This window comes from Panthera pardus, unplaced genomic scaffold (assembly GCF_024362965.1).
Source record: "Panthera pardus isolate Hobbes unplaced genomic scaffold, ASM2436296v1 HiC_scaffold_12, whole genome shotgun sequence".
Lineage (NCBI taxonomy): Eukaryota > Metazoa > Chordata > Mammalia > Carnivora > Felidae > Panthera > Panthera pardus.
In genome coordinates this window covers 76413887-76429113 of record NW_026526677.1, presented here as the reverse complement: position 1 = coordinate 76429113, position 15227 = coordinate 76413887, and the positions used below count along the sequence as shown (strand labels likewise).

The 15227-nt window shown below is 41.8% G+C and overlaps 1 protein-coding gene and 1 long non-coding RNA gene across 6 annotated transcripts in view; one reads left to right on the top strand and one right to left on the bottom strand.

The window, feature by feature from the left end:
- Nucleotides 1-15227, bottom strand: part of AMOTL1 (angiomotin like 1) — a 153860-nt gene that overhangs the window by 124706 nt on the left and 13927 nt on the right. For 3 of the 5 annotated variants that reach the window (XM_019450127.2, XM_019450129.2, XM_019450130.2), the window contains exon 2: nt 1278-1403. In XM_019450127.2, coding sequence (XP_019305672.2) covers nt 1278-1362 — 85 coding nt within the window. In that variant the 5' untranslated portion in view covers nt 1363-1403. Of the gene's footprint in view, nt 1-1198; nt 1404-15227 lie in introns of all 5 variants that reach the window. The other 2 variants (XM_019450124.2, XM_019450125.2) reach the window with 1 other exon arrangement.
- LOC109267368 (uncharacterized) lies at nt 1373-6145 on the top strand. The gene is made up of 2 exons (XR_002080070.2): nt 1373-1478; nt 5947-6145. It is a non-coding gene; the product is annotated as an uncharacterized LOC109267368 (long non-coding RNA).

The following is a 15227-nucleotide window of genomic DNA, read 5'->3' as shown; positions in this document are numbered from 1 at the left end:
CGGGTAGAAGGCAAATAGTAGTAACAGCCCGCACAGAGGCTCACGGTGTGCGAGAGCATGACATGTCCAAGGATCCAGAGGCCGGTTAGTGCATCAACAGAAGAGGTTTGCTTTTAGTAATGAACAGCAGGAGATGAGTCTAGAGAGGCAGGCAGAGGTCTGATCAGGGAAGGCTGTGTGTTGAGCGAGGGAGGTTCAACTGTATTCCATGGGCTGTGAGGAGACACCGGCATAAGAACCTCTAACCAGTGGGTTAGGTGGAGGCGTGACAGGGCACAGGAGGGAACAGCCGTTGGCTTCTGGCTGAACTCATCCAAGTTTTCTCAAAGTTTGGACCTTCCCTTTGGGCAGTCTCCCATTGCGTGCGGTAGGCCCTGTCGGAAGATGTACCCTGGGGCAGAGCTCTGTAAGTTACCCATTTTAGAGACGGGGTGCAGCAGAGTGTGGTCTGGTGATCTCCCCGACCATCTTTCTCCCTTGTGTTCCCAGTGCTTGGCACATAGTAGATACTCAATACTGGTTGAACGAATGTATAAATGACAATGGGAGGCATAACCTTACTAAAAACCTCATGTGAGTGCATTAGGGGCCTTTATCTCCTTATCCATTGAATGGTTCCTACCGCCAAAGTAGATCTCCACTAGATATGGAGGATGGGGGGGGGGGGGTGGGTGGTTCTTAGACCTGAAAGAGGCCCACAAGTCTGTATGAGGGTTACATTTGTATGCACCACTCCAGTTAACTTACAGCATCCCCATCACTTAACACTGAGTTGCATTAATCAGATGTCAGGCAAGAAAAAAGAAGAGAAAGTGAGCTGACCTACTCTGTTTCTACTGGTTGCATTATCCTCAATGCCAGTCTTTGCAGGGCTCTTGAGAGGAGAGGAGACAAGATAAGCAGGAATACAGTACCTGACACATGTTAGGTGCCCAGAGATGTGTGACTAACTTCCTCCCTGGCTAGGGTAAGGGCTCAGTAAATGACAGCTCGCATTACTCATAGTCCTTATCACAGCCCTACGAAGTAAGCATTCTTACTCTCATGTTAGAGCTGAGAATATGATAGGCTTTCTCAGGCCACGTAGCTTAGAAGTAGGAAATTCAGGATCTGAACCCAGGTCTGCCTGACTCCAAAGTCCATTCCTCTCCTCTCCTCCTGGCTTTTTTTGAAAAGACAAACAGCACTGGGCACGTACTGAGCACAGCTGGGTTGACACAATGAATGCAGGAGTTGAAGAGTACCACGTGTATCAGGGACATCAAAAGCAGCCATACCCCCTCTGGTGTTGGCAAAATGATGAATTCCAGCATGAGACAACCAGGTTCCTTCCTCCAAGGGCCATTTTTCACCGAGGTCCATGTTTCCAACAGCTCTCTTGTATGTGCAGCTCTTGGAATCTCCTGAAATAAATAATGAGCACAAAAAAAGGGAGATGAATTACCACTGATGCTCTCCTGGGACAGAGAAGCCTTCTGGTAGGAAAGTCGTCATTTCCAGTTCAGTATGTTTCTTTAGCATGCAGAGATTGTGGTCAAGATCTGGGCACGGCCCAAATATGAGATCTTCCAATGAGGCTACTCAAATCTGCAAACCATGGTTTCCCTCCCCATTCAGTTAACAAATGTTTATGGAGCAACCATCACATGCCAGGCTTTGAGCGAGGAACTTACTGTGTTGAGTTCTGCACATAATATAGACTTCTAGAATTTCAGGGTAGGATACAGGAGAATCTCAATTTCATAAAAATAATCGGTATATACTTCTATATATGCTTAAAACACAGACTGGAAAAATTTTGAACCAGAAAATTGGAGGTAGCTACTAGTACATTGGAATTATGAGTGCTTTTTTATTTTCTGTGTAATTTTCTGCATTTCCACAATAAACATGCATTACTCTGATCGTCTGAAAAATGTATACAATAAGTGTTATTTGAAAGAAAAATACCAGGGCTAAGAAGGATCATGGAGACCAATTTTTCATTTCCCCTTGAAAACCATGACAGAAAGTCACATGTCACAAGGGGTCCTGGCTCTCACGAAAAGGTCACCTCACCAGGTACCTCTGAGAAGTCCAGCCTGGTGAATCTCTACCTGTATCTGGGAAGATCACAACTCATGGCCAATCTTTTGCTTTTTCATTTCAAAGAGGTTTTCATAAAGCTCTGCATGTAGCAGGTTCTCAGATCGACGTGGCTGAATAATTGGACGTGACTGATTGACTTAATCTAGAAATGCAGTGCGTAGGCTATCCACCATGTCAGAAACCCTGTCAGCCTAACTAGGATGGCCACCAATTATCAGTTGTCGCAATCAGACCAGCTGGCTTGCTTTGATCTCTAGAACACTGTCGAAAGTTGCCTTGAAGTTTCCTGCAGGCACAGCACATTGACTTGTTGTCTTTTGGCAGTCTGCCTGGCAAAGTCTGGTACTCTTGGGAATTGCAACAAATAACGAAAAATCTCTCGTAAAATACCAGGTGGTACCAAAGATTGTGCTGTACTTTACTGGGTACTGGCTCCCTAGGGATTTGTTTTCAATCCAAGCACCCAAAAGTTTTAGAAGGGAATCCTAGACCAGAGGGGATACAGCACAATGACACAGCAAAAACATTGGACTTACGAATAGATCCAGATTTTAGCCCTGGCTCTGGCACTACTGAGTGATTTGGGGCAAACCACTTACTGTCTCTGGCTTGATTTCCCCAACTGTAAATGAAGGAATTAGGACCAGATGTTGGCAAAGGCTTGTTCAGTCTTCCAAAAGTTGCAGCTTATAATAATATGCTTTACATACAAAGACGACCTATCCACCCACATCAGTGGGTGGAGAAAGCTGTGTTATTTATCCATTAGCAAACTGAGACATCAGCCTGAGCACATGAGAGGTGGCTGATCAAGGCTAGAGATAATCTGCCATCAGAACAAGACATGCTCTCTGTGCAAAACTAAAAACATGTCTGGAATAGAAATCCAATCCTGAGCCGTGATCATGCCGGCATCGTCATTTAATCAAACGACCTAAGTATTCAACATCTTGTACCTTCACCGGTCATGAAATAAAGTTAATAATAATACTACATCCTTAAAAAGCAACTTTTATTTACAGTAGACTGGCCATTCAAAACCATTTCGTCATTAATTCTTGCAGTATCTTTGAGGAGTTGGAGATTTGACAATTTAGCTTTATTTGGCAAAAATCGAGCTTTATCGATTACTTGGACAGTGGTTTTCCTCATCGCTCTTGGCCCAGTGATCTAGGCACCCCCTGCCCCACCAAGGAACCAGATTTGTAGGATGATCTCTCCTGGATGTGTGAGGTTAGATTCTCACATCTGTGTATTTATTTTATTAATCTGAGCTACATAGGCTCACATTGTTTTATTAACTTCAACCTACAAACCCCGCTGGTTTCTCTGATGCTTGAATTTCACACCCCAGCTTGGGAAAGCCACACACAAAATGTGAACTGAAATTGCATCAAGCACAAGTATTTCGAGGAAGACTTTGATCAATCCCATCTGTTACTGACACCCTAACACTATCACTTCAGTCACGGGAAGGCCCAGCGTTGCTCGTGAAACTGTGGAGCCTAGGAAACATTTTCCAGGCCTCTGGCCATAATTTATTCAAGGTTTTCTATAGAGTGGTGAACCTCTATCCATGTCTCAAAGACTAAGTCTGCACAGAAGAAACTAAAACATGCAAAAAATCTTTAAAGTTTATTTATTTTTGAGAGAGAGTGAGAGAGAGCAAGGGAGAGATAGAAAGAGGGGGAGAGAGAGCAAATCCCAAGGAGGCTCTGCACTATCAGCATGGAGCCCAACTCAGGGCTTGAACTCATGAATCATGAGATATCATGATAGCAGCTATCAGATATGATGACCTGAGCTGGAACCAAGAGTCCAACGCTTAACCGACTGAGCCACCCAAGTGCTCCTGAAAAGACAAAATTAATGCAACCTTGGGAATGGGGAGTGAGGAAATACTTTAAAGGATAAGGTGGGGTGGCGTGAGTGGGAAAGCCTGTTCAAATCCTACAGTTGTAACTGACTTTGAGAAGCATTTTTCAAAGAGCTATCTGTTGAAAGTGCTGCTATAAACATTGGGGTACAAGTACCCCTAGGCATCAGCACTCCTGTATCCCTTGGGTAAATTCCTAGCAGTGCTATTGCTGGGTCGTAGGGTAGGTCTATTTTTAATTTTCTGAGGAACCTCCACACCGTTTTCCAGAGTGGCTGCACCAGTTTGCATTCCCGCCAACAATGCAAGAGGGTTCCCGTTTCTCCACATCCTCTCCAGCATCTATAGTCTCCTGATTTGTTCATTTTAGCCACTCTGACTGGCATGAGGTGGTATCTCAGTGTGGTTTTGATTTGTATTTCCTTGATGAGGAGTGACGTTAAGCATCTTTTCATGTGCCTGTTGGCCATCTGGGTGTCTTCTTTAGAGAAGCATCTATTCATGTTTTCTGCCCATTTCTTCACTGGATTATTTGTTTTTTGGGTGTGGAGTTTGGTGAGTTCTTTATAGATTTTGGATACTAGCCCTTTGTCTGATAATGTCATTTGCAAATATCTTTTCCCATTCCAAATTATGGAAAGAACCTAAATGTCCATCAACTGATGAATGAGTAAAGAAATTGTGGTTTATATACACAATGGAATACTACTTGGCAACGAGAAAGAATGAATTATGGCCTTTTGTAGCAATGTGGATGGAACTGGAGAGTGTTAATGCTAAGTGAAATAAGTCATACAGAGAAAGACTGACACCATATGTTTTCACTCTTATGTGGATCCTGAGAAACTTAACAGAAGACCATGGGGGAGGGAAAGGGGAAAAAAAAAGTTAGAGAGGGAGGGAGGCAAACCATAAGAGACTCTTAAAAACTGAGACTAAACTGAGGGTTGATGGGGGTGGGAGGGAAGGGAAAGTGGGTGATGGGCATTGAGGAGGGCACCTGTTGGGATGAGCATTGGGTGTGGTATGGAAACCAATCTGACAATAAATTTCATGTTAAAAAAATAAATAAATAAATGTTTAAAAAAAAGCTATCTGTATTCCCACGTTCATTGAAGCATTATTTACAGTAGCCAAGATATGGAAACAAGGTGTCTTATTAATGAATGAATGATTGGATTAAGATGTTTTACTTAAACATACACAGTCACATAGTAGATCTGGAGGGCATTATGCTAAGTGAAAGAAGCCAAAGAGGGAGACAGTAAATACTGCCTGATGTCACTTACATGTGGAATCTATAAAGAAAAAAAGGTAGAACTCTTAGATAAAGAGAATAGAAAAGTGGTTGCCAGGGGCAGGAAGTTGGAGAAAATAGGGAGAGGTTGGTAAAAGGGTGCAAACTTTCAGCTGTAAGACGAATAAGGTCTGAGGGCCTAATGTGCAGCCCAGTGACTCTAGCTGATAACACTGTATTGTATAAGTGAAATTTGTTAAAAGAGTGGAACTTGAATGTTGTCCCCCATAGGTAAATATGTAAGGTAATGGATATGCTAACTAGATGGGAAGAATCATTTCACAACGTACACATACATCAAATCACCAGTGTATACCCTAAATATCTTTCGATACTATTTGTCGATTAAACATCAATAAAGCTGAAAAAATAACATAGGAAAAATAAAGAGAAGCACTAAGCCACCTGCATCGTTGGACACTGGGATGTATGGGATGCAGGATACTGTGAATACATAATTGATCTTTCATAAACATTGGTTGATTGAACAGACGCATAAATGATAATGACCAGTGTTTGTAAGGACCCTAGTCAGATATCAGCTACTGTTAAGCTGGCAAAGGAAACCTTCCTGCCCCAAGAGAGTGGTATGGGGCCCAATGGACCTTTGGACTTGAGGAAGTTAACTCTGACTCCCTGATGACCAGAACTCAACCTAAACAGACATGTCCTCCTCTCTTTTCAGAGCTGCCTCCAGAGCAAGCCATCCTCCCAGCTGCCTGAGCCAGAAACAGACTATCCTTGATTGATTGATTACATCGCACATCTGATCAATCACCACATTTTGTCCATTCTAACTTTCAGGTGTCTCAAGAATACATTTGCTTCCTTCTGTTCTCAGTTCAGCCACTATCATCTTCCATTGAGATACTACAGCAATTTCAGTGGGTCCCTGGCCTTCCTTTCCTCCAACCCAGTCTCCACACTTTGTTGTATAGTATATTTTTTAAATTTCTTTGTAAAATTTTTTGTTTATTTATTTTGAGAGAGGGCGCACACAAATAGGGGAGAGGGGCAGCGAGGGAGAGAGAGAGAATCCCAAGCAGGCTCCATGCTGTCAGCGTGGAGCCCAAAGTGGGGCTTGATCTCACGACCATGAGATCATGACCTGAGCCAAAAATCAAGAGTTGGACACTTAACTGACTGAGCCACCTGGGCGTCCCAGTTGTATTAATATTTTTAAAACACACATCTGATCATGTCACTCCTCAATTAAAATACTTCAGTGATTCATTATTCTCAGGGAAAAGTCTGGACCATTTCATACATAAGGCCCAACTATAGCAAAGTATGTACAGTCTCTGAATAAGCAGCCTTCTTTGGTCTTTTGTGTATTCATCCGGCCATTCTAGAGCTCTAGCAAGACTGCCTTCCTGCCTCACCTTGCTAACTGCAACTTATCCTTCACATCTCATCTTAGAGATGGTTGTATGTTCCCACAGACTTCCCTGTCCTTACCTCATTACATGTTTCACACTGTACTGTAAATGTCTGTTAATATGTAGAGTTTAGTTCATAATTTATGTCCTTGAGAACAGAGAGCCTACTTATTTGTACCCCTGGCATTTGTACAGGGGCTGACCCAAGGTAAGCACTCAACATATATCTGTTGAATGAATGAATGAATGAATGGTGGTGCTTGGCACAAGCATCTTTAGCATGTTCCTTTGGAAAGTATTCTCTTTGCAACCTCACCCACCTCCTCTGCTTCTTTGGAAATTTCTCCACTTAAAAGCCACACCTTATCTGCCTCTGCTTCCTGGCCCCATCCTGACCTTCTCATCCAGTCTAACCTGCTGAGATTCTCCCACTTATACTCCCACTTCAGTCTGCATACCTGTTCCTCTGCCCAGCATGCCACTAGAGCCCCTGCCCTTCACACACCTGCCTCCCTCTCCAAGCTTGGGATGAAACTACACGTGACTATCCACAGGAGATACCTGCCCACCTAATACAGCCGAATCACACGTAGACCTCTAACCAATATCTCTGGAGTTTTTTCTGTCAGTGGGGCTAGATCTAGAAATACAAATTCAGAAAACCCCTGGTCATAACCTTGACTCTGCCTTTACTGCCATAATATAGTTCCAACTGTAGAGAAGGAATAAATTATGTAGAAGTGCCGTATGTGGGGAATCATGTGGTATATTGCATCATCTAGGTATTCGAGCAACAAGGGGTTGTAAAGAATATGAACACCCTCACAGCAAGAAAGTCCATTTGCTGATTACTTATACTACAAATCAAAATATATATAACTTATACCATAAATCAAGATGTATATAGAGATATTAATATAGTTATACAAAATTTATTCATTTGATAAATATTTACTTGGTATCTCCTATGTTTTAACTACTGTGCTAAATGCTTGGGATAGAACAGGGTAAATGTCTTTCTTTCTTCAAGGAGTTTTCAACCTTGTCTGGGAGACAGATATCTAGACAGATCATTACAGAATAATGTACTAAGTGCAAGCATAGAGGCACGCACAAGGTAAATCAAAGATCAGTAAATAATAAAATCTAGAATTTGGTAGGGATCTTAGGGCCTTTAGTCCAACCCTTGCCTTATGCATGAGTATAACCTCTCCAGTATATGCCTACCTGGCTTAAACTTAAATACTATCAGTGGGAAGGACCTCCCTTTCTCTCCAGGCAGCCTGTGATATTTGTGAACACTTTGGTCAAGCACCTCATTTTAAAATTCTTCATATATTGATATTTACCAACAATAAATATTGGTGCTGAGCTATTTTAGGACTCCTACCCCTTGTTCTGTTCTTCAAAGGCTGCTTAAAGATGTGATACTTTTTCCAGGAATATCAAAAATTGACCCTAGTTCTGATGTTCTCCGAGTCTTGCAGATCTGAACCTCCTTCTTCAACAAGTCAGGAATCAGAAGGAGTGTTCCATATTGGTTCTGAGTAGAAGGTATAAATCTATCTTGTCACACCCAGAAAACAGGCCAAGCAGCTAAGTTACAGTGCAAAAGGGAAGAGGTTCCATGATGGGATCTTCTTCTCAACTAAGAACTTCTGGCTAACACCTGCATTATCTGGGCTCTAGGTGTCTTAGTCAGTATGGGATGCTGTAACAAAGTACCATAGACTGGGTGGCTTATAAAAACCAGAAATTTATTTCTTATAGTTCTTGAGGCTGAAAGTCCAAGATGAGGCTGCCAGCATGGTCAGGTTCTGGGGAGGACCCTCTTTTGGTTGTACACTGCTGACTTCTCATTGCATCTTCACATGGCAGAAGGGGCCAGAGAGTTCACTGGGGTCCTGTTTACGAGGGCATTAATCCCTTGCATGAGGGCTCCACTCTCATGGCCTAATCGCACCCAAAGATCCTGCTGATACCATCACATTGGGGGGTTAGGACTTCAATATACGGATTTTGAGGGACACAAATATTCAGTCTCTTGTACTAGTATCATCTATCAGAGAAATCCAATCACCAGCAACCTTGTGGACCAGGGTAGCACAGAGGCCAGTATCCTCTTGGGCTGCCCCAAGAGTTTGGCTCCGATGAGTTTCAGTTTCTAAATTTGGAAGATTCTTTTCTTTCCATCTCCAGATAAACCAAGCATATCAGAGTCTACATTTGGGCTCCTAATATTCAAGTGATAAAATTCAGCAACACATACAAGACTCTTAAGCTGGGAAAAAGAGGAGTAGAATGCTCTTAAGTATCCTGTGTAAGAAAATACCTCTTCACGTGAATAAAGGGACATGAAATGCTAGAGGCAGAGTCTTCCTCTGTCTGAAATGGCTGATATTTAGAGTTGCCATGATTCTTCTGGGATTCTTATTTGTTCCAAAGTATTCTTACCAGCTTTGTAGAATTGGAAAGTTTGAGTAACTTAAAAACCATTATTTCAAATAGGTTCATCCAACTAAGCAGAGTATTTGTGAAGGTACTGTGTAGTTTATTGATGTTAATATTTTAAGTACTCCAATAAATAATTTATGCTACTACTCTAAGGAGCTATGGCAACAAGCATATTTTTAGGAAACCTAATGAAGTTATAAAATTGTGAGGTTCCTTGCAGAACTCTCAGTGACTCAGACTTTTCATCTCTAAAGTCAGTCCATTGAGACGGAGCTTAGAAGTCCCATCTGCCATGAAACCTTCCCAGGCAGTTATTTCCTTCTCTGTGCTTTGCAGAACTTTTTGTATTCCATTAGGACAATGCTTTTCCATTGGATGATAGTACTCTCTTTACAACATGATTGTCATACTCAGTGGGGGGTCTCCTCAGGACAAAGTTATATCTTATCCACCCTTCCATTGCCACCATTAGCCCAGTAGCCCCACATCTGGCTGGAAGTGGGGTTAGGCAATGCTTGTTGGATGAATGAGACTGACATACCTACAACAGAGACTTCAATGAGTCTGTACCTGCAAACTCTTCACATAACTCAGGGTTCCACCAGCAATCACAGCAAAAGATTTGTCATCGTATTCTGCCATCCAGGCAGCACAATGCCTAAGCCCATGCTGATGAAGTTGGGAAAAGGAAGATAAATACTTCAAGAAAACTGGGTTCTCATGTGACCCTGGACAAATCACTTCATCTCCCTGGAGCTCTCAGTTTTTCTAGTGTATGAAATAGAGCTTATAAAGTCCATTATTCTATCTTTAACAGAGTTTTATGAAAATCATATGTCAACTGGAGAATCATCAAAACAGTATACAAACACATAGCACTGTCATCATTCAGCAAATTTGCTTGGAGATATCACCTGCTATGCAGCATTGAATTCCAACTTGTAGTTGCCCAAGTTGCTATTCCAACTTGTAGTTGACATAGCATGTGGGAGGCAGTATAAATGTACAGTCTAAATTTGGGTGAGAGCAAGGACTTTGGGGACAGATCTAGATTCAAATCCCAGGTCCACCATTTCCTAGCAGTGATCCAAGAGCGAAGCATATAACCTTGCTGAGCCTCATTTTCCCCCTAACAGGGGATCACAGCACACACTTTGTGGGGTTGCTGTAACGATGAAATGAGACATATCTGTAATGTACCTCATATAGATCCTAGCTGGTAATACAACTCAATAAATGGTGATAGTAGTTGTTGTTTAATTTAATATTTATTTTTGAGAGAGAGAGAGAGAGACAAAGAGAGAGACAGAGCATGAGTGGGGGAGGGGGAGAGGCAGAGAGAGAGGGAGACACAGAATATGAAGCAGTCTCCAGGCCCTGAGCTTTCAGCACAAAGGCTGACGTGGGACTTGAACTCCCCAACCTCAAGATCATGACCTGAGCCAAAGTCGGACGCTTAAACCAACGGAGCCACCCAGGCACCCGATAGTAGTTGTTTTTATTAAAATCATTATTAACTCCTGGAGTAGATATACTTCTGCAAGTGACTTAGTCCCACCTGCAAAGTCCATTCCATGGGGAAAACTGTGATGGAGCATTAGGAAGCAGTCATCTGTCCCTAGAGCAAGGCTGCTGGCTGGACCCCACTTCCAAGAAAAGGACATGTGTAAAAAGTGGCCTCCAGTACACATGTGAAACATGGGCTGTGTTAGAAAGGAAGGGGGCTAAGCAGGAAGGAGCAAGAGAGACAAAGAGGCAGAGAAAAGTTCCGTAAGGACTTGCTGAGGCAGAGCCATAAACGATGTCGTCTGCGCGTGGGATATTGTGAAACCACAGGAGAGGATTAAGTGGTTCTATTTCAGAACAGGAATTGAACTGCACTCTATGAGGCAGAGACAAAGAGCCAGAATAAGACAAGTGACCAAAGTTCTGATAATGAACCAAAGTGCCACAGCTCTGATCGAGAACAGGGTATTGACAGAGAACATACTGAAGGTTGCTGCCAGGGTGTTGGGTTGGGGGATGGGCTAAATGGATGCCGCGCGTTAAGGAGGGCACTTGTTGGGATGAGCACTGGGTGTTCCATGTAAGTGATGAATGACTAAATTCTACTCCTGAAACCATTACTACACTATATGTTAACTAACTTGGATTTAAATGTAAAAAGAATATATTTAAGGAAATTAAATCATTTAATATTTACAGAAAACACCTGTCAGAACCAAGAGAATTCTAAGAAGACATAAAGATTAGGTATAATGTGGTATCCTAGACAGATCCTGGAACAGAAAAAGGCCATTTGGTAAAAGGTAAGGAAATGTGAATAAAGTATAGACTTCAGTTCATAATAACGTACTGTATCAATATTCATTAATCATAACAAATCTACTAACATAAGATGTCAACACTAAAGGAAACTGAGTGTGGGGCATATGGGGACTTTGTGTACTGTCTTTGCAATTTTTTTCTATAAATCTAAAACTGTTCTGAATAAGTCTATGAGCAATAATAATAATAATAATAAAAGAACTGTGTATTGAAGTGGGCCCCACAGCAAAGGGCTGTTGTCCATCTACAGATCTTTACACACTTGTGCAGGGGAAAACGTCAGAGTCACCATCTAATCCAAGTGTTCATTAGAAAGAAAATGTGAGCCCCATGTGCAACTAAAAAATTTGTTTCTAATACCCCATTAATAAAAGCAATACAGGTGAAATTAATTTAAATGATATATTTATTTAATCTGCTCTATTCAAAATAGTATTTCAACCTGCAATCAATATAAAAAAGTGTTAATAGCAATATTAGACTTCTTTTTTTTCATACAAAGCCTGCAAAATGCAGTGCGTGTTTTGACTTAGAGCAGATACCAATTTGCACTAGTCGCACCTCAAGTTCTCCACAGCCATGTAGGGCACAGACCTAATTCCACTGGAAGATGAATTGCATTCTCCTGAATTCCTAGGCTGGTAAGATCTTTTAAAAGCCCAAATGAGTGGAGCTAAAAAAGACCTTTAGAGATGTTCAGAGTGCAAGGACCATCTATACATTCCTGACGGATTTTTTTCTTTGCATCTTGGCTTGAATTTAAGCAGCTTCACACCCTGTTGGAAACCATCCTCCAATTCCACGTTCACTGAGGACTCAGCGTGTGGCCTGTCAATCACGATCCATGTTCTATCCACTCTCTCATTCTAAGGGAAACTGCCTCGCCCACCTTCCCCCTGCAACCCCAAGGCAGTTTCACGCACTCACTGTTCCTCCCCATGCCCTCTCTGGCTTGGGTGACCAGGGGTGAGCACATGACTCCATGAGCCACTTGGAGTCCATCTTTGTATGGAAGAGCCCATCCAACCAGGCACAGGCCATTGTGGACTAACTGGGCCAGTCAGACCCTCTGTCAGGAAGACAGAGGCAGAATCAGACAACGGATGGGGAGAAGCATCAGAGGAAGACACACATGGAAGAACAAGAGCTACAGTAATATTGGGTTTCCAGTCAATCCTTAGGCTTCTTTAATTTCCTCTTTGATCTGTTTTCCAGATTAGGCTTCCAAAAACCATTTCATTTTAACAAAGCAATTCTCCAGATGAAAGAATCCTGAAAGTCTCCTATGGGAGGCTCTCCAAGTAACCCTAGCTCCTGGAGCTCTCTTGGAACCTTCCAGTACCAACCACATTCTGGGCTCCCGAGGCACAGCTGTTTTGCCATGTTTGGTTTTCCATGAGATTCCTGTATCTTTTATGGTCATGATTATTTTCAAAGAATCCCTTATGTGTTGAGGAAGCCCCAATGAGTCTAAACCTTTCAACAAAAAGGACTACCACAGAGATGGATGCCTTCACACACATGCCAGAACGCTCTTTTCCACCACTCCCCTGTGGACCCGTTTGTACTCAGTCTCACGCCAACACTTAGCCTGACAGAGAAGTGATGGATTACTTTGGGTTGCATTCCCAAGTAATCATATTCTGAAAAGACCTCATCACAGTGGCCTTCTGGGGACCCTGTTAGGCCTCACATCATCTACAACACTGGTTCTCAACCGTGACTGCATATCGGAACCCCCTGGAGCACTATTAAAATATGCTGATGCCCAGGCCCTCTCCCAAACCTATGAAGACAGAACCTCTGGGGGCAGGTGTCTGGGCATCTGTGCTGTTTAAAAGCTCCCCAAGTCACTCTACTACGTAGCTGTTATTGAGAAACACTGATATACAGAACATGCCCTTGTTCAGGCTTGGGTTTCTGGCAGAGAAATCATATACTGTTTTTAATTATAAAAGAAAAGCAAATTTTTTTAAGGATACGTGAAAAGTAGGGAATGATACACACTGAAAAGTAAACCTCATTCATCAGTAGAATCTCCAAAAGTCCCACTCCCTAGAGGTAATTATTATAGTTTTGGGTGTGCCCTACCAAGAATTCTCTGTGCCGATGCACAAATATGTATGTGTACAAGTATACACACGTATATACGTATGCACATGTTTTCATATATACTTACATGTGTATACATATATTTTTATGAATGTGCTTATATATACACACACATGCATGTGAATACACAAACACACACACATGTATCTTTTCTTCCTGTGTATCTTTCTCTTACTAACATACCTTGGTTATTAACCTAGATATTTACTTTTATTTATTTTTTAAAATTTATTTATTTTTTTTTAATTTTTTTTTTAACGTTTATTTATTTTTGAGACAGAGAGAGACAGAGCATGAACGGGGGAGGGTCAGAGAGAGAGGGAGACACAGAATCTGAAACAGGCTCCAGGCTGTGAGCTGTCAGCACAGAGCCCGACGCAGGGCTGGAACTCACGGACCGCGAGATCATGACCTGAGCCGAAGTCGGACGCTTAACCCACTGAGCCACCCAGGCGCCCCTAAAATTTATTTTTTAGAGAGAGAGCACATACCCTAGTGCATGGGCATGACAGTGAGAGAGAGGCACCCCTAACCTAGACATTTCTGATATAGAAAAATTATGACAGGATTTGACAGGATACCTCCTTTCCATAATACAACAAATTATAAAGCTAAAGTAACTAAAACAACGTGATTTTGTTGGTGGAACAGATAAATTATTTATTTGAATAGGATAAAAAGTGTTTTAAAAAAAATCAATGAAATTGATTTGGTATATGAAAAAATTAGCACTTCAATTCAGTGGGGAAAAGGCAGACTATTCAATAAAGAGTATTGGGCTAATTGACTATTTTTTAAGGTGGATTCCTATTTCACAGTATATATAAATTCAAGACAAATAAAAGATCTAAACAATAAAAGCAAATCCCTAAGCATATTAGAAGAAATAATTTTATCCTGGTGTGGGAAAACTTTGCTAATATATGAAGTCTAGAAGTCATAAAATAAAGGATAGACAGATTGCACTACATAAAATTAAAACTTCTCTAAAAAGAAAGACACAATAAAGAAAAGCAAAATAAAAACGAGTGAAGGAAAACAATACTTACAACATGTATAAAAAGATTAATATCCAGACTATAAAAAAGCTTCACATAGCAATAAGAAAATGACAATCAACAGAGAGATGGGCAAAGCTATAAACTGACAATTAACGGAGTCACAAACATGAACTATAAATGTATAAAAACATGTTCAGTCTCAATACTCAGAGAATGCAGTTTAGAATAAAGCAGGCTTTTTTTTTACTCATCACATTGTCAAAGTGTTTTATTTTTTTTATTTTTATTTTTTAAATGTTTATTTATTTATTTTTGAGAGAGAGCAGGAGCACAAGCAGGAGAGGAGCAGAGAGAGAGAGGGGGAGACACTGAATCCGAAGGAGTCTCCAGGCCCTGAGCTGTCAGCATGGAGCCCCATGGGGGGCTCAAACCCACAAACCGTGAGATCATGACCTGAGCTGAAGTCAGATGCTTAACTGACTGAGCCACCCAGGTGCCCCATCAGTGTTTTAAAACACCGCTTAAAGGGCACCTGGGTGGCTGGGTTGGTTGAGCATCCAACTCTTGATTTTGGCTCAGGTCAAGACCCGAGTCAGGCTCCATGCCTAACACTCTCAACCTCCCTTTCCCTCTGCCCCTCCTGTGCATGCGTTCTCTCTCTCTCTCTCTCTCTCTCTCTCTCAATCTCTCTC